Source organism: Anastrepha obliqua, chromosome 3 (genome assembly GCF_027943255.1).
Source record: "Anastrepha obliqua isolate idAnaObli1 chromosome 3, idAnaObli1_1.0, whole genome shotgun sequence".
NCBI classification, from domain to species: Eukaryota; Metazoa; Arthropoda; class Insecta; order Diptera; family Tephritidae; genus Anastrepha; species Anastrepha obliqua.
This window is the reverse complement of record NC_072894.1, coordinates 73911202-73936760: the sequence shown is the minus strand read 5'-3', so window position 1 is coordinate 73936760 and position 25559 is coordinate 73911202. Positions and strand designations below refer to the sequence as shown.

Below are 25559 nucleotides of genomic sequence, written 5' to 3'. Positions count from 1 at the left end.
AGCTATTATCTTTTTAAACAGTTGGTTTAAACCGCTAACGCACGTGTCGTGTTTTGTTTCACTATCAAACATCTTCAGTTTGGTCTATAATTTAACCATGAATCGTCTTCAAACGAACAACGCTTGCAAATCATTGAATTTTATTATAAAAATGCGTGTTCTGTTAAGAAAGTTTAAAGTCGAAAAATTGTGTTCAGCGACGAAGCTCATTTTTGGATCAATGGGTACGTAAATAAGCAGAATTATTGATTTTGGAGTGAAGATCAGGCAGAAGAATTCCAAGAGCTACCAATGTATCCAGAAAAGGTCACAGTTTGGTGCGATTTATGGGCTGGAGGTATCATTGGACCGTACTTCTTCAAAGATGCTGCGAATCGTAACGTAACTGTGAATGGTGAGCGCTACCGTGAAATGATATCCAACTTTTTTTTGCCCAAAATGCAAGAGCTTGACTTGCATGACATGTGGTTTCAGCAAGACGGTGCCACATGCCACACAGCACGCGTAACAATGGATTTGTTGAGAGGCGAGTTCGGTGAACATTTTATTTCACGTTCGGGACCTGTCAATTGGCCACCCAGATCGTGCGATATAACGCCTTTAGATTATTTTTTGTGGGGCTATGTTAAAGCTCATGTCTATTCAGACAAGCCTGCTTCAATTAACGCATTGGAAGACAACATTAAAGCATTTATATGTGAGATACCGGCCGAATTATTGGAAAGAGTATACCAAAATTGGACTAAGGGGATGGACCATTTAGAGCGCAGTCGCAGTCAACATTTGCATGAAATAATCTTCCAACGTTAAATTATATGGACTGTATTATCGATTTAAATAAAAATTCCATGCATTTTTCTGAATTTTACGTGTGTTGTTTTGAAAAACTTTCCTACAGCTCCTACACGATCGTGTGGAATACTGGGAAATATGCTTTTGATTCCTTTGCACTTTACACAATTATTTGATTTCGTTCATCACATTTTACTTGGTACCAGTAGTTCTTGCACCAAAATATTCAGTAACATTTCTAATCAGAATTAGACTATGAACTACCGACCAATAATGTAAAATGAGTTAATCGACTTAAGGAGTGATAGTAAATTAATAGAAATAATAAATGACATAGTAAGGTGATATATGTAATTATATGTATGTGCAAAGGAAATTCCAAATTACTAAAAATTCATGCATTGCAGTTACATTACGTAATTAGTTTATTGCTGAAGTCAAAAGCCCTGTTGGCTAATACTTTTCGAATGTTTTAGTGCATATTTTTTAAAATAAATAAACAGGAAAAATATTGTAAATTTTTCAAATAAACAAATGGTTTACTGGGTACCAAAAGCCTCCGCAGCAATATTAAGAACATCATCGCCCTTGGATCTGGTGTTGGTATTGACTGTGTTGTTTGCACGCTTGTGCGTTGCTCTACACGAGTGCATAAATATATATCTACATTTTCAGTTTAATATTTGTAAGCAAGCACATTTATGTTTACTGGATTCTCTTACACATTTCACATATTCATCTGCATATACTATAGAGAGAAGCAAACTCAATTAGAGAAGGTTACGTTTTTAATTTTCAGTATGTAATTTGAATTTAATTTTATGTCACGGTCACACCAAAGTGAAGTCATAGACACAAACGGCATCCTAAAATTGCATATATGATATGTAATCATAAATATGTGCATATGTGTGTGCACACAAGCCAAGTAGTTATACGTAGAAGCGTACAATGTGTTACGCATTTGAGAATACATATCGAGCGGTTAGCCACTCAATTCCAAACCGACCACATTCTACCCACTTTAATACTTTCCACTTTCTTAGCCTTTTTGACTTTCATTGTGGTTACGAACTCACTTTTAACTACATTCCTAGTTTTGTGAGAATCACCCCAATATGAGATTTGTTCTGGCATTAATGTAAAATCCCAGTTTTTATGAATTTGCCAGCTTAACATAGGAGCTCGAAACATGTTCGCATGTGTGTGTAAATTTAGATGAAATGGCGTACAAGGAGAATTCATTGAAGTTTTGTAAATAATAATCTTCAAAACTGGGTAACTGGTGTGATGTATGTACATATTTACGGTGATATCTTAAATTGTTCAAAGCCATTTGTACGCCTTTGTGTTCGGTAAAATATTTCAAATTATATTTCCGTTGATTTGATTTGATAATAAAGGACGTAATGAAAAATGTAATAATATTGAATTTGAAAAAAAAAATTTAAATAATATTTTAGTTCACTATTTTCTTTGGATACTACTATTATATATACAGCGTACTCTCGATAACGTGAACGCTCTAAAGCGTGAACACCCTAAAATGTGAACAAATCCAAAAAGCTCTATAACATGAACAATAAATGTTACAATTATTTGAATGTAGTTTACATTGATCTCAAGTAATTCTGAAATTGGGGAATCCCCTAATTATAAAATAGGCATTTTCTTCGTAATTGCATGTAAGGAGTAAAATATTTCAGTCGCGGTTTTGGTTTTGCAAAGAGTGTTTCGTCTTATGTTTTCTGGTGAAAATGAGTTCTAAACAACCCGTGTGCTTGACATTAAAACAGAAGGCTAAAATTCTCTGCAAAGAAATATAATGTTGCTAAATCAACAATTTGTAACATTAAAGCGAAAAAGCAAGTGATTTTAAAATGCGTAAACAACACGTATTGTGAACCTGGAAATACAGGGTGGCTGATGAATTTTGCTACATTAAGAAACTCAAATTACTTTTTTTTAGTGTATGGAATTCATTTATTTTGCAATTGTTGCCCGAATGGATTGGTTTAGTTCATCCAAATTTGTTGGCTTTGTTTTATAAACCCATACATAAACCCCACAAGAAAAAGTCAGGTGCAGTAAGGTCAGGCGACCTGGGGGGCCAACGGACTATCCAAATTCTTGTTTGCGTGTCCCAGTTATCCATTTTAATAAATTTTAAAGATCAATCTGCAAATTAAAACAAAAATGGAACAGATAACTTAAAAAGAAAAAAAGTTATTCAATTTTTTTTTGGTAGCGGCTTTCATCAGCCACCCTGTAGAAAAACACTGCGTTCTTCAGAGTTGCCCAAAATGGAGAGAGCTCTTTATCGTTGGTTTATCCGAATGCGAAATAAAAACTGGCCAGTAAGTGCTCTAATGCTGAAAGAAAAGGCAAAAACACTGCATGCAAAATTTAAAGAAAATGAACCAAACTTCTTTGCTAGTGGTGGATGGCTCCAAGGATTCAAGAAGAGGTCCGGTATTCGTCTTCTTAAAATATCAGGCGAAAAACTGTCTTCGTAACCTCAGCTAGTGGATCCGTTTAAAGAAAAACTTAAAGCTAAAATGGCCGAATTGGAGTTGTGCAACATATAATGCTTATGAGTCGGGGTTATTCTGGAGAGAAAACGTACGCGTTAAATTTGGAGAAGAGAGCCCCAGGGGTAAAGTCCGAGAGCAGCGAATCTCGTTTTTATGCTGTTCAAACGCCACTGGAGCCCACAAGCTTAAGCTTTAAAAACTTTCAGTGTCCCAACGTCTATAAGAGCTCGAAATCCGCCTGGATAACGTCGGCTATTTTCAAGCAATGGTTTTATGGATCATTTGTTCGAGAGGTGAATATTCCTTTTAAGTTTTGTCGGATTTTTAAGGTTAACTGGTTGTTTTTTAAGGTTACATCGTTTTTAAAGGAGAAAGCCTTACCAATTAAAGCTCTCCTCCTAATCGACAATGCTCCTTCTCACCCAAATGAAGCTGAACTGACAACGGAGAATCGACAAATTTCGGCAATGTTTATGCCACCAAACAATATTCCCCTCATTCAACCGATGGATCAGAATGCAATAAAAATCACTAAGTTGCATTACAGAAACAGCCTTCTAACTTCAATAGCAGCGACAAAGTCTGATTTGCTCGAGTCGTTGAAAACAGTTATAAATCTTTTGGATGCAGCTTGGTTTCGTGTTAGTGAAGCAACATTAGTTAAGTGCTGGAACAGTATTTTAAATTTTGCGGTAAGCAATGATGATCCCGGAGATAATGTCTGTTGGCGGTTTTAAAAGAAAAATGGGAAGCTGAACTTGATCTCCTTAGTAGTTTAAATCCTGAGGTTCATTCGTGTTCGCAGATATGCTCAAAGATATGTATGTATGTGGATTATTGAAAAAACTTTTTTTATTAAAATTTTCAGATTGACTCATCATTCTTACATGATACTAACGACCTTTATGATATAAGTGTCAGTTAAATCAATAGGTTTGCACTTGAAACAAAATGATTTTACGAGAAGTAGCAGAAAAACTGCTACTGTGGTATCACAATGGATCGGCAATGGATCTGAGTGAGTTGGCTTAGAGACTGACTGCCGTTTCTACGTACCTACCATTTTTAAGGTAAATCGGTAGAAAACTATTTAGTGGCTACATTTTAGATAGATGGTGTGTTCAGCAGTTTCATGTAAAAGAAAATCAACGGAGAACATTTTTGTGGAGCGTTTTTACTCTGTAACACCCGAATAGATACAACTTTTTTTATCAACCTTGTGATAAAAGGCTAAAACTACTCATAATAGCGGGATATAGTGGGTAGGAATGTACCACAAAAATATTTGTCTAAAAATTTTACTTAAATTCTCTTAATGCACTAAAGCTCAAAATTCAACTTTAATCCCAGAAATAAGACGAAACGGCAAATGTGTTCAAGGGTTTATTTCATTAGATGTACACTTTAGGTCTACAAGTCTTACCTCATTTATCGTAAAGGTGTTTGAAAGATTGGTTGATTATCATGTCCGAGAACACATCGAGTCCAATTTATCTCCAGCCCAACATGCTTACCTAAAAGGGAAATCCACGAAATCAGCCTTACACGAGGTAGTATGGACTGTGGAAAAATCTCTGGAAAGCAAACAATTCACTTTGGCGGTCTTCATAGATATAAAAGGTGATTTTAATAACATCCGGGCGGAGTCAATTGTCACTGCCTTAGATAGACTAGAGGTGGAAAGATATATCTGTCTCTGGATCTCGTCCCTGCTTGGTTAATACGGTCGCTAGAGGGGTTGCAGTCCTTATATTCCTTCAGAGGGTTATTGACGAAGTTCTGTTAATGATAAAAAAGAGGGTGGGGTTAAGGTAGTAGCATACACTGATGATATCGGGACCGTTTCCCTCAGTCATGGCTGATATTTATAAAGGTCACTGGATACACTCAGTAACTGGGCTACCACTTGCGCCCTCCAAGTCAACTCTGACAAAACGGAGCTGGTGCTATTTACCAGAAAATATAAACCTCCATACTTCCGACTTCCCAAATTAGCAACCACATTCTCCCGCTTTCATCGGAAGTAAGGTATCTTGGAGTGATACTTGACTTCAAACTCCACTGGAAGCTCCACATTGAAATTCGGGTGAAGAAGGCCACTATAGCATTCTACTCTTGCAAATCTATGCTAGGTAAAAAATGGGACTCAAGCTACAGGTCGTGCTGAGGATGTATAGAGCAGTGGTTTTGCCAATTTTAACGTATGGATGACTGGTTTGGCGGGACGCTCTTCGGAAGGGCTATATTATCATCAGCCAGTAAGGGGACTGAATTGGCCTCAGAGATCTCCTACCCGGTCATCGGCATTCCCCTGACAGTTTGTAAAGGGGAACTGCACAAAGTATTTCTTAGGAAAGCGCAGAAAAAATGGTGCTTCATTTCTTCATGTGTTATTTCGAAAAGCCTTTGACCTCAGTACAATATACGGAGGACTCAGAAAGTTCATTGGACTCCTTGCCATTCAATTTCCAAACGCGTAGTTGTGTTTACCGGTCATTGGACGTCGGCACACACGCGGAATTGCTAAGGTTACCTCTTAACCCCCATTGCAGAAGCTGTGGGGACCTTTCAGAGAAGGAGACTGTTGAGCACTTTCTCTGTAAATGTTCGGGTTTGACAGCTAGACGATAAAGGTCACTGGGAGCTCCTTTCTTCGACAGCCTGGGGCAGTGCGCCAACCTAAATCCTATCAACCTTCTCCATTATATCAAGAGCTCTGGCTGGCTGTAGATATCTGCCTGTTGGAGGTCTCATAATGATATCAAAACGGCGCTTCAGTGCTACTTGAGGAGTGCCAGATTGGCCCTTCAACCATTTCACCTAGCTACCAAAACAGCAGGTGGTTCAATATTCTTCAGCTCTTCCTGTCTGATATTTGCTATATCGCTTTCTTATTTTTTTCTGTTATTAATTAAACAAAAAGGCGCACAGGGATACCCGGTGATTTATATGAAAAAGTACTAAGCAAAATTGCAATGCCTTAGGTTAAAAAAAAATTAGTCGAATTAAAACAATTTTGCGGAAAAATGCTTTAAAATGGAACAGGTATTGAAACCCGGTCTGGAGCACCGGACGCTCAAACGCTTTCAAGTAAATAAATGCATTTTATTAATAAAAAAAAGTAAAAGCAAAAAACTATATCTGTTTGTCTAATTCCGATTTTTCTTAAGGGGTTTCATGGGTTTTGTCGGATAAAAAAAGGCCTATCTTCAATATTTTTTTTTCTATGTAAAAAATTGTTTATTTAATTCAAACTTTTTTCTGTCTTATATGTAGATACATATTTAAAGAATAATTTCTGAAATTTAAAAAAAAAAAGTAGAAAAAAAGATGAGTCCGCGTTGTCAGCATAACTCCTGACAGGATCATCAAAAATGAAAAAACAAAAATAAGTTTTAGTTAAAGACCATAAACTCGTGATTGAACGACGGAAAGAAAAAAAAGTAGAAATTGGAATTTTAACAGACATTTTTCCAAAAAAATGAAAATTTCGGTTACATTTGCTTGACATTTTGTTTTTTTTTTTTTTTTCAAATAGTTGTAATTGAAAAAAAAATCCTTCGTTCAAGCACGAGTAAATTGTATCTCGAACACCTGTGTAAAATTTCATCAAGAGCGGTTGAGTAGTTTTCGAGAACATTTGACAACCGACTTTGAAAACACGGTTCCGAGAAAACGCGTTTAAAGTTTTAAGTAACAATAAAAGTGGCTTGGAGCGCACACCTTTCAAAGGCTGTATCTCCGAAACTATTATTCGGAACGACTTGAGATGTTGTAGAAATTAACAAGCCAAAAAAAAATCGATTTTTTGAACCCACGAAACCCATGTAACTCCTTAAATATGTAAATAAATAATTGGCGTTGAGGTGTTCGGCCGAGCTCTTCCTCCTATCTGTGTCGTGCGCTCTCATGTTGTTCCACAAATAGAGTGGCCTGCAGTTTTAAGCCGACTCCGAACGGCTAATGGCTTTGTATGAGGGACTTTTCCGTAGCTAATGCCTGCCGAGGGGCGGCCGCTATTTATCATTTTGCTGTTTCATGCACGGAGATTCGAACCTCCATTCGGCTACGGCGGCCGATTTTTCTTGATTTTCCTTAATTCATATTGTAGGTAATTAAAGCTTGAAGGGAAAAGTTCTGCCATGAATGTTTTAAATTCTTCCTTTAGTGATTTTCTAGTGATTTCTGTTACAAACTCCAAACGTTCCTACGCTAATCCGAATGAAATGTGGTAGATGTAAAACAACTGAAAAACAAACCAAGCTATTGCATATTTAATCCGTTACACTGTTTTCCAACTCACCAACTTTAACACAACTTGCCAACTGCCACTTTAGCCCTTTCGCACTTGCACAGAGCAATAGCGAACCACTCACGCATACATATGTATGTAAATAGGTATAAGTACATACATATATGTTTAAGTAATCGCTTTGTGGCAATTCTAATGCGTTGAATTAATTTGTATACAGGCAGAAAACTTTCCAGCTAAATATTAAATAATATCATTACAAAGTAAAATCCGCCACTAAACGATTTGAATGCGACAAACGAAAAACAGAGGCCAAAGAATCGAGTAGTAAAAAGCAAACAAAGCACAAAAACAATGCATACTACACCTGCAAATACAAAACTTAAGAGAACATAAAAGCTTCGTTTTTCGGAGTAAAGAGAAAATACAAAGAAAGAAAAACTGTGTAACGCTCTTAAAATTGACTTTGCTTTGCTTTTGCCAGACACGCGTTTGTAGAAGCAAAAGAAATATAAAAAGCACGCATGTAAATGATAAAAGAATCAACAGTCAGAATTGGTTACACAGCGGCTGGCAGCAGCCACAGACCTACAAAGGTGGTAACACAAATCGCAGGAACAACAACAAAGCAAACAGGCAAAATAGCCGTACAGCAGGCCATAAAGGACCGAAAGCCGAAAATCCTTACATTTAGACAGGCTAATACCGGCTGACAACGATTCTGATTGTAGCACGCCGCTAAACCGATACATGCCGCTTGGTTGAACGCCAATCAGCTTTGGCTTTTGCCGGGTTCTTCGCTTAGTAGCTGCTTGGCTCAATCTTGTTTTCCTTTTAACAATTGTGACAACAGTTTGGACTTGTCATGTTGGTGTGGTAGAGGCGCGACTATCAAACGGATGTGGTCACTAGCTTGCGTCGTCATTGTTTGTAAACACACATACATGCGCATAAACTGCTGAGTGTGAATGCGTAATTCAAGTGATTTGTAAACGTATTTGTTCCTTTGAGTAACAATAGCAAGCAATAAATAAATAAATTAACTGCAGATACGTGATGTGTCCTCGACCGGCCAACTTGCAATGTTTACATGTTTGTGCGATCGTACATGTGTATGGATACATATTTACATATGTAAATGGGCACATAAAGAAAAGGTTTCGTTATTTAAGCTCTCATTCGATGAACACACGTACAAATCCCCTCACACATGCGTGCCCAAAAATGTTAGACATTCAAAACCCACACTACTCCAACGAACGCATTTATTTAGAGAAATGCTTAAAAAAGTATCTTCCCAGGCAGAGCTTTAAATTTAGGTTTAATTTATTAACCTAAGCATATTTCAGAAAAGTAAAACAAGTGGTTAAAATGAATATCTGCGCAAAATACCTAGTGTAGTAATATTTTAATAAGGGCATTTTAACCAATCAACCCTATCCTTAAAGAGTCATTTTGAGTTATTTTTTATTTTAAAAACAAATTAACCTCAGAAGCCGCTAGAGGGCTAAAATCTTCCAGGGAATTATTTCTCTGAAACTCGCATTATCACATCTTCTTATTTGCCACCAAATCTTACAGGACATGTAAGGATTCTCTCCGTTCCTGACAGTTCACGACAAGATAGAAAGGAAACTAGAATTCTTCAAGAAATTCACGGTGGTCATTAGTGACCGCTCAACGTGGATAAACAATGAAATATTCTTAAAACAGGACGCATAGGTGTGGTTTGCTGATGGGTCCAAAATGGGAGGCGGTAGTGCCACGGCTCGAATTGTCGGACCACATTTCAAAAAAGGATTTGCAATGGGTAAAAAAACTTCCACTTTCCAGGCGGAAGTCCTGCGGAAGAAATTACGGACACTTTACCGAAAAACGGGGCAAACACTCCCTTCATAGGTGGGGTAAATACAGAAAGGTTCAGGACCTATGAACAGCTTCAAAAATGCCTTTCTGCATGAGCAGAACCACGAGGCTTAATCGATTACTGGAGAGCCCAATCGGGTCTGCGGCAATCGGAAAGACTCATAGATCCAAAACGGATATAGGCAGAAGCAATGCTCAACCTAAGGACATAACACATAACAGAACACTGAACATACTAACAGAACACTGTAAACTTAATTATCACATGAAAAAGATAGGTGCGATAGAAAACGATTCCTGTAGACTCTGCAAAGAGGCGCAAGAAACAGCAGAACACGTTCTATGCGACCGACTAAACTACCTGAGAAATGGGGCTATAAATCCAAATCTCTTGGTAGAAATTAAGCCTACTGCAGTTTCAGGATTTCAGCAAATTTTTCTCTCTGTAGATAGAAACATTCAACCGCTCTTGCGACATCGACGATGTAATGCAGATTATCTTTCATTCTTGCTAGTTGTTATTTGTATTATACACTGGGTTACCAGTCGTCCTAGCTACTTAGAATATTATTTTTTAGATCATTTCTGATTAATTTGGTTTATGATATCCAAACCATTTATAATGTCGTTACCATTTTCGAGGTATTCGAATTTAAAGATTAATAAAAATATTTGTTTTTTTATGTTGGTTCAGGATGCGATTTTTTGTTTCTTTTTAATTAAAGGATATATTAATTAATCTAAATCATCAATACAATTTTAGCCCAGCGCTGATAGTTAAAAATGGCTGCTCGATAAATATTTTTCAACAAGTGTTTCCTACTTCACATCCTTGAAAAATTTGTGTAAGCAAACTATTCTGGAAATTATTTTAAAAACTAATAAGTCTTTATAGCTATCCAAAAAAGTATAATACTGAAATTAAAGAAAAGAAAGGTGAATTTCGTATATCTCATCGAATCAGTCAAATTATTTTGAAAGAAAAACATACCTGAAAATATAGTAGCGCTGATATAGGCCTTAAATATGGGCAACAAAACAGTTTCCGGGCAAATGGCATGACATCACATCCAATACCAATCACAACAGGTATTCGATAAGGCGACAGCCTAAGCCCAATATTGTTCAAAATTATTATGGATGCGATTGTAGGGAAAATACGAGTAGCAGCATGTGGTTATAGATTAGGATACAATAATATTAAAATAATATGCTGCGCTGACCACGCCGTGATATTATCTGAAACCGAGGATTGCCTTCAGCGACTTCTATGCGGATTCGAAAAGATAGCTGGTAAATTTAATATAGAAATTACAGCGGAAAAATCTATGGTAATATCCGATGTACGCTCCAGACAAATCGAACAGATGTTTGAATTCAACTACCTTGGAACTATAAATACCAGCGACAAGGACTTAAAAAAATTGAAAATCGAAGTAACGAAAGCGACTCCAATAACAGGAGGCCTAAAAGATATTATCTGACATAAGAGATGATTCACCAACAATCCAATTAGCGCTTCTGCAACATTTTATTACCACATCATCGCTACCACCAAGTTGTACAGGTTATTCCAGCCAGTGTGTACCAGCCAGCTCTTCGAGGGTTAGCAACCTCGCCTTCCATAGACAGGACATTCACAGATGAAAGGGAAAACGTTCCTTTTTCTCCGGTTGATCATAAAAGTATGCTTAAGAAGTATACGCGTATAAAAATTAAAACACGTATATATAAAACGTCGTGCGATCAATTCTAAAATATGTACGCTTCAGAAGCAAGAGCAGACACAATAGCAACACAAAAACTGGCAATCACTCTGTTCGATAAAGAAACGAATACAGAGATTCTTGAGTTTTGCAGAATCGAGGATATGAGTGAGTTCGCCCGAAAACGAAGAAGTTCCTCAAAATCTTATTCTAAGTCTTATTCTAAAGTATCCAATTTTTTAAAGTAAGGAATTCTTGTCAAGACTCGAGGTATTATGAGGAACAAGTGGTTAAGTGCCAAGGAGTGTATTTTTTGTTTTAAAAGAGAGAGCTAGCGAAAATTACCTCATTGATCAAAAAGTTCCCGAAACAACGATCAGGTGACGCTCTAAGCCATCTGATTTGAGTTCTGTTTCTTTCTTTAGGTTGCCACATCTGTGATTAACATTCCTACCAAAACTGTATCGTAATTCCTTGACCTTTCTTTCTTTAGGTTGCCACATCTGTGATTAACATTCCTACCAAAACTGTATCGTAATTCCTTGACCTTTGTAAAAGTAACGCCGTCTTGAGTAAATTTACTTAACATTTTTGCTTACGAAAGTTTTTTAGAAATGGGTTCGCTTATGAAATTGAAATAGGATTTATTCTATTGTGTCCTATAATTACCTAAAAATACAAAGTGAAGTCCAAAATAAACAAGACTGGCGTCATAAAACTGTTTTTGATGGCGCCATCTTTTTAATGATGTATATTATATATATATGTATATGTATATATTATGTATATGTATAAGTATATATTATATATATATATAATTGGCGCATACACCCGTTTTGAGTGTTTGGCCGAGCTCCTCCTCCTATTTGTGGTGTGCGTCTTGATGTTGTTCCTCAAATGGAGGGACCCACAGTTTCAAGCCGACTTCGAACGGCAAATATTTTTATGAGGAGCTTTTTCATGAAATACACTCAGAGGTTTGCCATTGCCTGCCGAGGGGCGACCGCTATTAGAAAAATGTTTTTCTTAATTTTGGTGTTTCACCGAGATTCGAACCTACGTTCTCTCTGTGAATTCCGAATGGTAATCACACACCAACCCATTCGGCTCTTACCAGAGCTAATACCAAATTTAAAATCGGTAAAACACTTACCGAAACATTTGAATTGATGAACAAAGTTTATGGCGATGATTGTCTATCTCGTGCCAGAGTTCATGAGTGGTTCACACGTTTCAGAAATGGTTGTGAGGACATAAATGGCAATGTATACGAGACGTTATCACTGGAAAGGCCATCGAAATTGTTCGTAAATTTATCAAAAATTAACCGGTATCGGAGTTGGATATCTCCAAAGCATAAATTTATCGTATAACTGATCATTTGGGCTTACGAAAGGTTTGTGCACGTTTCATGTTTCATTCCGCACAAGTTAACTAAGGACCATAATTCAACATTCGACTGGCTCATAATTCAACATTCGAAGGACTTCATTAAAGAGGCGAGAAAAGATGAGAAATTCCTTTACAACATTGTAACTGGTGATGAAACGTGGTGTACCCAACATGAACCTGAAACTAAGCGTCAAGGTGCCGAATGGAAGGCCCCAGACGGTCCACCACCCAAAAAATCGCTTTTGGAGAAGTTAAAAATCAAGTCGATGCTCATTTAATTTTACGATTCCAAGAGAATTAGGCACAAGGAGTTCGTGGCAACGGGCCAAACCGTCAATGCAATTTGGCGTTTTGAAGCGTTTATTTTGTTGCATCGCATTCATCGAATTCGCCCTGAATACCGCGAAGGAGGAACTGGCGCTTATTACATAATATTGCAACTCATCGATCCACTCTTGTGACTGATTTTTTGACTAGAAATCGTATTTTAACCATCAGTCAGTCACCGTATTCACCTGATATGGCTCCCTGTGACTTCTGCCTATTCGAGACATTGCATTTGAAAATGTGAACATGAAAGGAAAACGTTTTGCGCCCATAGAGGCCATCCAAAAGGCTTGTGCCGATATTCTGAAGAATATTCCGGTCAATGACTTAAAACACTCTTTCGAAAAACTTTTAGATCGCGCAAAACAGTGTATCGAGATCAGAGGGCACTATTTTGGATAAATAAACTCGAAGTTATCAGAACAAAGCTCCTGTCGTTTCTATTTTATCCCAGTCTTACTTATTTTGGACTACACCTTGTACATCCACCGGCAAATGGTAGTTGAAATTGGTAGGCTGCATATGGAAAAGCTAATTTTCTACCAGGACTACGTTCCGCCAAACTGAAGGGAATTGGACATAGAAAAGTGTACATGTTAGTTTCTTACCTAAGATTTTTTAAGTAATTATTATCTTTCCCAAAATGAAGAACTGACAAAAAGGAAAAATTACCAATGCAAATGAAGCGATCATCTTTGAAACGGAAGCTTACTTTGATACCACCGCAATTAGTATTAAGTGTGCGAGAGGCATTAACAATTCGGAAGCCTCTGCTTACACACGTGCCCATGACTGTATTACTTGATTGTGTAAATACATATACGTGGGTATAAACGTGCGTTGAAACTGAAAACTAATTTAATTATTATTTCTCATCCCTTAGTATTCGCATAAATACCAGTAGGCTTATGAGCGATTTAAGCTTTCAATTAAATTTCCTGTAATTTCGGTCTCAATTTCTGCCTTTTTGTTTTTGGTTTGTGTGTTTTTGCATAAATGTATTAATATTCATATACTAAAAACAAAGAATTATTAAGTCCAAAGTGAATTTGTTGGTTTTTTAGCATTTTAATTTTTTTATTTGTATTTAATTCACTTTTTATATAAGTGCGTGCGGCACGGTTGCACGGTGCGTAGAGTTGCGTGTTGTGTTACCATCTGTAGGCCTGTTGTATAGTTATAAACAGAATGGCCGCTTAGGGAAATTTCTATAAATTTTCTAAACAGTGTTTTCGTTTAATATGGTGCTTTTGTGTTTCCGCCCTTTGCTACCTAATAAATTAATAGGACTATATGCATATATCTATATATATAAAAATGAAACCCGTTTTCCTTGGTCACGGCATCACGCGTGAATGGCTGGACCGATTTCACTAATTCTTTTTTTGTTGTGTTTGTTATTATTAGGAGAAGGTTATTACGGATAAAAATATTAAGAAAATCTCTCAGAAATATTGAAAAATATACATTTAGTTTTGCATATTTTAAAAAACGCGCGTAACGAATGTCAATGTCATTCACAGCCATAGCATATATTAGAAGAGCATCGTTTGTTCGGAAACGTGATTACTTAATTAAATTCGAACATCATTTGTTCGGAAACGTGGCTACTTAATTAAATTCGAATTAAAAAAAAATCTGTGGTAATCTGTGATAGTGATGTGCCAACTCGGAAAAAATATTACTCGATTTAACTCAAGTGAAATCCAATCATTTATTTAAGTACTAGCCCTAGCTTCATCAGGTATTGCAGCTACGTTGTTGGAAGGCGGTGGAACAGCTCATTCAGCTGTCAAGTTGCCGTTGAACCTTGAAATAAATGAAACTCCAACTTGCAACCTTTCGAGGAATTCTGCCATGGCCAAAGTGCTGCAGCAAACCAGATTGATCATTTGGGATGAATCCACGATGGCACACAAAAAATCTTTGGAGGCATTAGATCGCTCAATGCAAGATTTACGAAATAACAAAAACCGGTTTGGTGGTACCATGATACTATTGGCAGGTGATATTCCACGCTCAACGCCAGCTGATGAACTAAATGCATGTTTGAAGTCGTCCATTCTATGGAAATACATTAAAACACTTAAATTGAGTATAAACATGAGAGTCGAATTGCAGGAAGACCAGTCTGGAGAAGTGTTTTTCAAACAACTGCTCGATATTGGTAATGGTAATATTGCTGTTGATACATCATCTGGATACATTACATTCCCTACCAATTTTTGTAACTTTTGTGGATCAAAGACCGAACTCATGGAGATGGTTTTCCCAAACATTGCTCAAAATTACGTAAATCACGCTTGGTTAAGCGAACGTGTTATATTGGCCGCAAAAAATGTTGATGTGAACGAAATGAATTTTCAGATTCAAGAGAAAATAGCTGGCGAATTGAAGAATTACAAATCAGTTGATTCCGTTACTAATGAAGATGAAGTTGTCAATTATGCAACAGAATTTTTAAATTCGCTGGAATTGCCCGGCTTACCATCTCATAATCTGCAAGTAAAAATCGGTTCAGTAATTATTATGTTACGGAACATAAACCAGCCACGTCTGTGCAATGGCACCCGGCTTGCGGTGAAGAAATTATTGAACAATGTCATCGAAGCCACAATTTTAAAAGGAAAGTACAAAGGCGAAGATGTTTTAATGCCACGCCTCCCTATGATACCGAACGACATGCCATTCAGCTTTAAGCGTTTACAGTTTCCAGTGCGGCTTGCATTTGCAATGTCAATAAATAAATCGCAAGGGCAGTCGCTAAGTGTATGTGGCATCAACCTAGAAAATCCATGTTTTTCACATGACCAATTATATGTCGCCTGTTCCTGTGTCGGAAAACCATCAACATTATTTATTTACGCGCCAGAACATAAAACTAAAAATATAGTTTATCAAAAAGCATTAGAGTAGAGAGAAGCAGTGAAAGGTACAGAGACTTTTCTATTGCTTTCTAGAGCGCGCGTGGCATTGAGCTCAGTGTTTACTTAAAAATGCCAAGTTGTTCAATAGCAATTTGTAAAAATATTAGTGAAATTATTGAATCCTATGGAATAAACACTATTATGAAAATATATTTTGTTTTTTATTTAATTAAATTAGTAAAGTCCTTTTCAGGTATAGCGAGACCAGGGAATTATGGATTCATTTTCATATGGAGGATATTATAGATTCCAGTTCAAATTGAATAGGTACTCATACCTAAGATAGGTCAGCTATACAAAATAAAGTAGTGCATCATTGCTACGCTCAGGCGGTACGAAGTTCGCCGGGTCAGCTAGTACATATACATATACACCCTCCAATATCATGTGATCATTTCAACTGTCAACACTTATTTTTCTTTTTCTTGGTAGCACCCACAAAGTAAAGCAAGTTGAATATTCTTATCTTGAAATTTTTCGCATAATTTTTTTTTTCTTAAATTACATGCTCATTCCGCTTGTTTACGTATGAGAAATTGGCGCTGGATTCACATTTCTATTGAAAAAGTGAAATCGTAAACTGCTCTGGTGTCCATTGAAAAATTCTTTCAAAATAAAATTATGTATTAAGTTTTTTAACATCTTCAAAATTAACAGCTTTTGTAGCAAGCAATATTTGGCTGGTTGGCTGTCGCGTTGTATCCGCATTCGACTACCTTCATGTTCTTGCTGTGCTATGTGCAAGCATATGGAAAAAACTACCCAAATTGTGGAAGGACAACTCAAGTTTTTGAAGCAGAGTTCTGAAAGGTGCAGTGGTACTCAAGGTGTTAGAGGTTTCAAAAATAATGTTCTGTTTGCTTAATCACAATTCAAATATTTCCAGTTACTAGGAAAAGTTTCTCTTATGTATCAAATTAAAGCACCCGTTGCCCTCAAGCTTTGGACCGTAGAATGCTTAACTGCGACTAAGTATGGCATTTATTCGGAGATTCTCAAATATTAACCAAATTATGGTACACGATACAAAAACTTTAACTGCTGTTTTAAAATATGGAAATATTTTGCAAAATGCTAAGGCGTCCACTTCATGTTACCCAAACGTCAAGACAGTAATTAAAAGAAAATCGTGCTGTAAGCCCTAAAATTATGAATCCTTTTTTCTATGCACTTGAAATCCTCTAACTACATCTCATATTGTATTTTCCCTCAATTCCAAAGTGTTTCAATAGCACCATCTCTTTTTTTGTGTTGACTTACATTTTCAAGACATTTCTTTCCAATTTTTTTCTTATTACAATTTCGCGTCTGACAGCTTTGCCAAATTGGCAAATATTTTTCTAATTTTCCAAAGGCGCATTCGTTTCCTTCTTCCTTCCAGTATTTACACACACAAATACAAGTAGCGACACACCCTGCAGGAAAAAGACATACTAGCATGTAAGCACTCAAGTCCAGATACGCGTATTTAATAGAAGAAATCATACTAGTTCATAATGGACTGGAATAATACCAGTTGTAAATGAATGTGATTGCTAAAGCTTAGTTGCCAATGATTGGAGAAGATTGGTTCGGCAAGATTGAGAGTTTGTTTGATGGGGTTGAACAAAAGACTTAATTAAGTTGAATGAAAAGGTGGTGCATTACGAACAAAAAACAGTTGGTTTGGATTGCAACAGAAAAACAAGAAGAGTATACAGAAGTATTAAGTTTACCTTTGACAGATTCCTGTAATAAGGAGTCTGTTTCAGCATTTTATCAGCAAAAATATTAAACAAATGTCTAACACCGATAAAATAATGGAGTACAATATTTATAGCACCCACGGAAAGTTAAGCCCAAGGGCCATTAAAGTTTTCTATGCGAATTTTTAATAATGAACTTTTACATAATACAAAGGTGACCGGACACATAAACTATTAATCTGAAATTTAACATGCATTAAATTTATTTCTGGGTGTTTGGTCGAGCTCCTCCGAACGGCAGATATTTTTATGAGGAGCTTTTTCATGGCATAAATACACTCGGAGGTTTGCTTTTGCCTGCCGAGGGGCGACCGCTATTAGAAAAATGTTTTTCTTAATTTTGGTGTTTCACCGAGACTCGAACCTACGTTCCCTCTGTGAATTCCGAATGGAATCACGCACCAACCCATTCGGCTACGGCGGCCGCCGTGAAGTGAATAAATTAAATTAAATTTTATTTCTTATTAAAATTTTTAAGTATTTATTTAATTGTTTTTTATGATTTACTTATCATTTTGAGCGAATTTTTTAATTTTTAACCAACTATTGTGCCTGATAAAATTTATATTAATTTTAAAAAAATTTGGGCACACCTTTAACATGAAATATAATATTTTAAAAGGCTGGAATGGAGTTTAATATGTTACTGGTTATTTTTTAACATATTCGACTAGAATTTTCTTTACTAGTATGAATTGGTATTTTGCTGATGCATAGCCACTCAATCGACATTTCGTGGGGCATCGCCATATTAAAAATACCACTTCCTAACATGAAAAATAGATAGAAGTGGTAGATGAACTGGTTTTGCTAAAAAGTAAACCGGAATTATTCGAGTTCACAACTCCTATTTTTCCTGTAGGGTACACACATTTTTAAAAGTGTTAGTACACGCCAGCTACGAGTACTTCTTTTGCTTGGCATTTTTGCTTATATTTATTTCGCGTAGCAGACGCAGCTGTACTCGGTGCAAATAAAAAAAATACCACCTTAAAAATGTAGCAATTTTGTATGGTGTTTCATGATTGCCTTTGGCAAACGTTGATACTGCACTTACACACAGATGCCAACCAGCAATGAGAACGCAGCAACATTTTTTTATAAAATTTGTTGGAATAGAAGACGAAAGCACAGGTGAGCTCAAAAAAAGGGGGAATTGAAGTAAAATTACGTCTAAGGGAAACTAGCAATCAATTAATAATTTAATATAGAAAAATCACTTAGCCTTTATTTGCATTTACATTGAATTACCGACGGCAACTCTACCATCTACTCAACTCCCTAGTGATCATACTTTATTTGCACTTTTAACTGCTTTGTACGTTTACCAAATTATCCTATAGGAATAAAAATATTCAACCTACCTATTTTTATTTCATTTACAGATTTTTCGTTCTTATACGCTTTGAGATTTTTTTTCAAGCGTAACCGCATTACTGATTTATGAACCACAAACAAAGTTATAAAAAATTGAAAGAAACCGCTCGCATAAAATCTTGATACATACATATTAGGCCGGGTCGATTTGTGGGGAGGCAAAAAAATCACCCATTGCTCTGTGAAAATCATATTCTAGGGATCAAAATAAAAAACTTTGCCGAAGGAACCATACCTCTAAAACGAATTCTGATGTCCCCCAATTTGGGTCGAACTTTTTAGTTTTTTTCTCATGTAAAGGCCAAAAATGGTGATATTTGGAAATGGTTGTATGGGGAACCCCCCAGGGGAGTTCCAGGGGGTGTGTCACTGGCATGGGTGGATCGGCCGTCCAAAGTTAGTGGGGGTCGCTCATACATTTGGATTCGATTGGAGCACTCTTGGATTTTTCGTTCGACCCAAATTGGGGATCTACAGAATTCGTTTTAGAGGTATGTTTCCTTCAGCAAAGTTTCTTATTTTGATCCCTAAAATGCGATTTTCATAGAGCAATGAGCGATTTTTAAATCGACCCGCCCTGATACATATGTATTTATAGTACTTCTCCGGTGACGAAAAAGTATTTAAATATACTACAAAAATATTTGAATATCTTTCTAAGCTCATATGTAAATATACATTCATATTTATGATGTGTGTGCGAATGTGGGTATGTGTGACTACCATACCGTGGGGTCTGAGTTCGAAACCAAATTGAAGAATCGCGTCACCCCTCGGTTGGCAATGGTAAGCCCCCGAGTATATTTCCAACATAAAAACCTCTTCAAAAAAACCAAGTTTCAGATAAGAAAAAGTGAAGTATGGCCTCGTACATATGGTATACAAGTACTATATGTGTATGTATATATATGATGTAAGTTGCTGATGCAGATGCTACACTGTGATTTAAGGAATGAAAGTTAACAGTAGAGGGCCACAAATGGATGTCAGCAGCAGAGATGATACTCGTACCATTTCATATCCCAGCCTATCAAAATCAATAGTTGCCTAGGTTGTCGGTCCGGAAAGAGATGGAGATGTTAAATGTTCAATATAATGAAAAGTTCATAATAAGAGCATGCGATTTAAATATATGTGCAAGCACAAACACTTTCTGAGTTCTATCCAATTCATGATCACCGTAGAACTGATTCCGATAATTGACTCAGGTTCCTTGAGCACCGTGGTGTCCTGGAGATGTGTGGAGAAAATTGTCGGCCAAATCATGACTACCAACTGAAACTAGACTGTAAGCGGCCTAATGGGCAAAATAGATTATCCTGAAATATGCACCAACCAGCGCAAAGTAAATCCTCATATATGATTAAAAAACTTGAGAAACAAATAGCAACTATTTGTTAATTTTAAACCAATTCTGAATAGTATGATTTCCTGTCTGATTCCCTTGATTTCTTACCTAGCCAATTATTGTCTTAAAGTCTCGTTTTCAAAATGGCATCAAAGTTATGAAGCTGTGGAAACTAAGACCACGGATGAAGGTATTCATATATTAATAAATCTCTAAAAGAGCTCTCAAATCAATATGCAATCAACACAAATGACGCGATGCAATAAAAATTGGGTTGTCCGCCTAAGGTGTATTAACAGCGGAAGCTCGCGATCCCTAGCTCACATTTACTAGCTTTTTAACATAAGCTAAATTTTTAACATTACCCATTTCAAACTATAGAAGGAGTGGAAATAAACGGTTTGGATGGTAAACCAGGTCAGAGTAAACTGTCAACTGCTGTTCTATAATGTAAATGACCAGCTAAGTAGTTGACTATTATCACGATGGGGGTGGAAGGAGAAGCGACGGTCTCTTGGTTTTCTTCCAGAACTTTTGCGATTTTAATGCAAATCATGAAAAAGAAGAAGGTATGCGAAGAGTAAAAAGGTGTGTATAGGAAAGCATTTAAACAAAGTAGTTGAGACTAAAAGTTAATGTCATTTTTGTAGTCAAAGCAATTTTACATATGCATATGCATACATACGAATAGTCTCACTCATAAATGATTTGACGGTGTTATATTTTTTCTTAAACTACTCACTAAGCGCTCAGAGTGTGAGATTAAGTTCCTAATCATTATCAAATAAAAAATTATCGCTTTGCTTTGAAAATTATATAAAAAATACTTCGTAGACAAAACGCCAAGGGAGATTTAAGAAGAGAACGTATAGAAGAGAAGCAAACAAGTAATACCTTTGTTATTATTGTAACAAAAAATCATTCCCCTCAAATAGTTTTATGTGGAAATTAAAGGCAGCTGGCACAGCAACCTTTGGTTCGATTGGTTGGGATTAGTTCTTCCGTAGCCGGCAAATGGTTGACGCTAACTTTGTGCTCTCCATAATTTTCGTTTAAATGGCCAAAAAATTTATTAATATTTTTGTCAGCGTTTTGCTCGTCATTATGCTGCAATCAGTTACTAACCAGGTAATATTTTATTACATTTCACTAAATTTTAACTGAAATGTATGTCTGTTGGGTTGACGGACTGCACTAGTGCCAATTATAAAGATTAGATAATAGAAATACACGCGTTAATTGAAGATTAACAAACATCTCTAATAGGCCTCAAACATCAATGATCCATACTTTGTTGGCGGTGTAGTAGAATTTCGTCCCGACTTTGTCGGTCTAACGGCAGCGGAATTGATAGCCAAACACACGGCTGCATACATAGAAATACTGGAATCACCTGAGGCACTTGATACTGATATTGTAGTCTTCCCCGAAGGTACACTTAACAATGAATTCCAACCCACCTATGTGCCAGCTCCGGAAGGGGCGGTAATACCGTGTCTACTGGCAAACCAGACCAATCACTATGAAACCTTCCTGGTTCAATTATCTTGTAGTGCTCGTGCGAACCGTAAATATGTGGTTATAAATTTAAACGAAAAGGAAAATTGTACTGACAATGCGGCTTTCGATCCACGACCCTGTGCTACAAACGGTCTAAACATGTACAACACGAATGTGGTGTTCGATCGTGAGGGCCGTGTCATATCACGCTACCGCAAGTTTAATATCTATTTAGAGCGCAAAAATACAACATATCAGCCAGAGTTTGCTATATTCGATACGGATTTCGGCGTGAGGTTCGCACATTTCATATGCTTCGATTTACTTTTCTACACACCAGCTGAGGAGCTGGTAGATAAATATGGCATTAGGAATATCATCTTTACCAGCATGTTCTACTCCGAAACTCCTTTTCTTACAGGTGGGACATGAGTTCTTTTTACCTTATTACGTATAAGCATTACTTTTTTAGCCATACAACTACAACAATCCTGGGCTTGGGGCAATAATGTTACACTGCTCGCAGCTGGTGGTAGTTATCCGATGGCTGGTGCTACAGGTTCTGGTATCTACGCAGGTAGTGGTGGCAGTCTCTCTACTGCAATGATAGGCACAATAGGCGTGCGTCAACTATTGGTAGCGAAAGTACCTAAATTTGGCAACGAAAGTAGTCCACAAGTAACTAGAACCAGACAGTTCGCTGATGTATCAGCAACGCCACAAACCGGCATAAAATTGCTTCGCGACCCGCAATTAGATAACTTTAATTCCGTGCTGCTACCACTAACTCCCTCGACCGCCATTTCTGTAGAGCAGTGCGCCGAAGATCTGTGTTGTACATTAACGGGCGAAACTACAACTAGTAAAAACTCGTACGGTAATGGCACTGCCACCGGAGCTTATCGATACCGTTTTGGTGTTTTCACTGGCCAACGCACATACGAAAAGGAACAGTACAGCTCTGTCGCCATTTGTGCTCTGTACGCATGTACCAATGAAACGGTGTCCAGTTGTGGTCTTCTATTCGCTGCAAATACAACGATTGTGCCTGAAATAGCTTTCACACGTTTAAACATTGCTGGGAGCTTCAAAAAAACAGAACGCCTACTGGTAATGCCAAACACATTGGATTTGAGTCTTTACTCGTTGCAGCCAGAGCAGGTGGACTGGGAGTTTGCGGACAAAGGGTAGATGCTTACTTTCGAATCTTAATTAATAAAGCATTAAATGTACTTTTTTTAATTTTTCAGCAACTCTTATGCTGCCTCAATAGATTTAAAAGCTTCCGCGGACAACCTGCTGGCTTTTGGTATCTACGCAAACTACTATGACAGCTCGTCAGCACCGAAATATGGTGGATCCATGGCAATGTTGGTTACGTGCCTGTGGCTCTGGACCAGCATTTATGTGATTGACTTTTTGCACAAACGATTTTTTAGTCTTAAATTTGTATGTAATAATTAATTATTACGGCAAAATTACTCACGGTTGTGCTAAAATTTTCAAAACATGTTTAGTCTGACGTAAAGGATATCCAACCGCTTATAACTATGATTGGACTCTCGTATCGTCTGCGATTGTATGACCTTTTCCATCGTGCAAAGGATGCATGTTTAAACGTAGAAAATGTCATATAAAAAATGTTTGTCAAAAATTTAGTATCTGCTCTGTCCCATGAAGCAAGTATTTTTTACAATAAAAAAATGTTTAAACATCAAAACTTTTCAACATAATCATTGTCAGGATCATAAACTTTTTTGAGTCTAAAATAATAACTAATTCAGGGGTACTTATTTGAAGACCTGTAAAATATCAATATCTCTTTAACAAACACTCAATGTATAACTAACATGAAATTTGGTCAAGATTACTCATGTAGGAGTTATTATTATTTCCTATGCTAGCAGGGCTGAACAAAGGGGCTAGAGGAAGGAAAAAGGGTAAAGTGTAGGTTTGTGGATTTGTTTTTTTTTTTTTTGTTTTTTGGCATTCCAATGCGCTCTAAGTAATATTTTTAAGGCTGCTCGTTGAACTCAAGCATGAACGTACCATGTTTTTTACTTTAGTTAAGGCTAGCGCCCGGCAAACAGCTAGCCAACTAGGCGATCTACCTGAACGGTATATTTATGTAACTTATTTCAGGATTTCTACATTTATTTCATTTTTTTCCTATTTCTGAAATTGGCGAGAACTTAAAAAAAACACTCCCGGATCTCTGCATTCATATCTTAAGCTTAAGTTTGAGGGCCCGAATTTCAGGCGTTATTAGGCAACCTAATTTATTTCATATGAAAGCTATGGGAATTATTCGGAAAATGAGAAATTCAATTTAAAACCTATTAAACCAAGCCATACCGTAAGGCACTTGTTGGAATATAATTATCATGACTGTATTACTTAGTCTTGCCATAAATTCTTTTTTTCGCATGCTTTGTCTACTCATAAATTATAGTAAGTTTCGTGACAAATTTCACTTCTTAAGGGGTTAGGGGTAGTCAGAATTAAAAAACAAATAGTATTGTATTTTTCTTTGCATTTTCTTAAAGTATAATATCTTAAAAATATTGTGTGAAAATTTGAACTGAATCCGACAAATACTTTTCGAGTTATTCAACAATTAACAAAGGGCGCTCAGGAGCTCCGGAGCATGATAGCAAAACTTTAAATGCGTTTTTCTCAAAACTATGTATTTTGAACTGGTGATCACTGTAACTTAAAAATCGCTTGGTAGATTTCAAAAAAACGTATACTGCTTTTGAAAAACATAAAAAACTCCTGCCTGACCGAAGGATTTTTTTTTCAAAAACTCAATTTTATTTTTAACAATTAATTGTCGGTTTTTACTCGAAAATCTGAAAAATATTTCCTGAGGCCGTCATATTGTTACTTTTGAAAAACAAAACATAGCTTTGATCAAGCACAAGATTATCTATTACTACAACTAATTTCTCTTGTCCGATTGATTTAAGATGAATCTCCAAGGGCTTGTGATGATCACCGCAAGGGACTTCTGGAGAAACGGGCTCCACAAAAACAGCGATAACTTTTACAATTATTAATATTTTTTTTTAATTTTGCTAAAGTCAAGTCGAAACATGATGTATTAATGCCTCTTAGAAAGCAGAAAATAATGTCCAAAAAATTAATGTATCGAAATTAATGTATCGACCAGATCCATGTCAAGAATAATTAGAGATAATCTCCACAAGAAAGCATTCCGTCGCCCCACTGGCCATCTTTACAACGCGCTTGAAGAAAATTAAAACAGATGAGAAAATTGTAACTTTTGAAGAAGTATTTAAAAAGCAAAGTCATAAAATCTATGCTTAAATGGTAGTATGGGAAGGCGTTAAATCGCTTTATTTCTGCGAAAGAGTACCAAGGGGATGTCATAGAAAGCGGGGTGAAGCAGTTGAGCAGTACTCTCTTCAATGTAGAGCGTTAGATCTTCCATCAAGATTCCGCTCCAGCCCATAAGGCAAAAATCACCCAGCAGTGGTAAAAAACAATTTTCTCGGGTTCATGACCGCAGAAGATTGGCCGTCTGGCAGTCCAGATCTGAATCCATAGAAATACAGTTTGTGATCAGAATTGGAGAACATGGCCTGTCGAAGATCTCACAGAAATTGGGAGAGCCTCAAACAATCTTTGGTTCGAGCAGCGAAGTCAATATCCACGGAAACCGTGCGTGCTGCAATAGCTGAATGGCCTGATGGTCCAGTAAAAGCAAATGGGGACCATTTCGAATGAAAATAGTTTTTTTTTTAAGGTACTTGACCACCTTATAAGTTTC

The 25559-nt window shown here is 36.7% G+C and overlaps 2 protein-coding genes across 3 annotated transcripts; both read left to right on the top strand.

The window, feature by feature from the left end:
- The first annotated feature begins 14777 nt into the window (after positions 1–14777).
- LOC129242071 (ATP-dependent DNA helicase pif1-like) lies at positions 14778–15785 on the top strand. Its single transcript, XM_054878631.1, has one exon. The coding sequence runs from the start codon at positions 14778–14780 to the stop codon at positions 15783–15785; it is 1008 nt and encodes a 335-aa protein (XP_054734606.1).
- A 5495-nt stretch (positions 15786–21280) lies between these two features.
- LOC129241100 (vanin-like protein 3) lies at positions 21281–23427 on the top strand. 2 transcript variants are annotated; one of them, XM_054877261.1, is made up of 5 exons: positions 21281–21394; positions 21533–22187; positions 22239–22953; positions 23017–23173; positions 23284–23427. In XM_054877261.1, the coding sequence occupies exons 1-5, from the start codon at positions 21323–21325 to the stop codon at positions 23401–23403; spliced, it is 1719 nt and encodes a 572-aa protein (XP_054733236.1). In that variant the 5' UTR covers positions 21281–21322; the 3' UTR covers positions 23404–23427. The 2 variants fall into 2 exon arrangements, with proteins under 2 accessions (XP_054733236.1, XP_054733237.1); XM_054877262.1 differs by having other exon boundaries at positions 23017–23364.
- The last annotated feature ends 2132 nt before the right edge of the window (positions 23428–25559 follow it).

Bases quoted from the DNA above. Each gene is read 5' to 3' on its own strand.
- LOC129242071 (XM_054878631.1), top strand. From the start codon at position 14,778: ATGGCACACAAAAAATCTTTGGAGGCATTAGATCGCTCAATGCAAGAT.
- LOC129241100 (XM_054877261.1), top strand. From the start codon at position 21,323: ATGGCCAAAAAATTTATTAATATTTTTGTCAGCGTTTTGCTCGTCATT. The intron at 22,188-22,238 runs GTGGGACATGAG...TTACTTTTTTAG, and splicing joins CGAAACTCCTTTTCTTACAG to CCATACAACTACAACAATCC. The intron at 22,954-23,016 runs GTAGATGCTTAC...TTAATTTTTCAG, and splicing joins TGGGAGTTTGCGGACAAAGG to CAACTCTTATGCTGCCTCAA.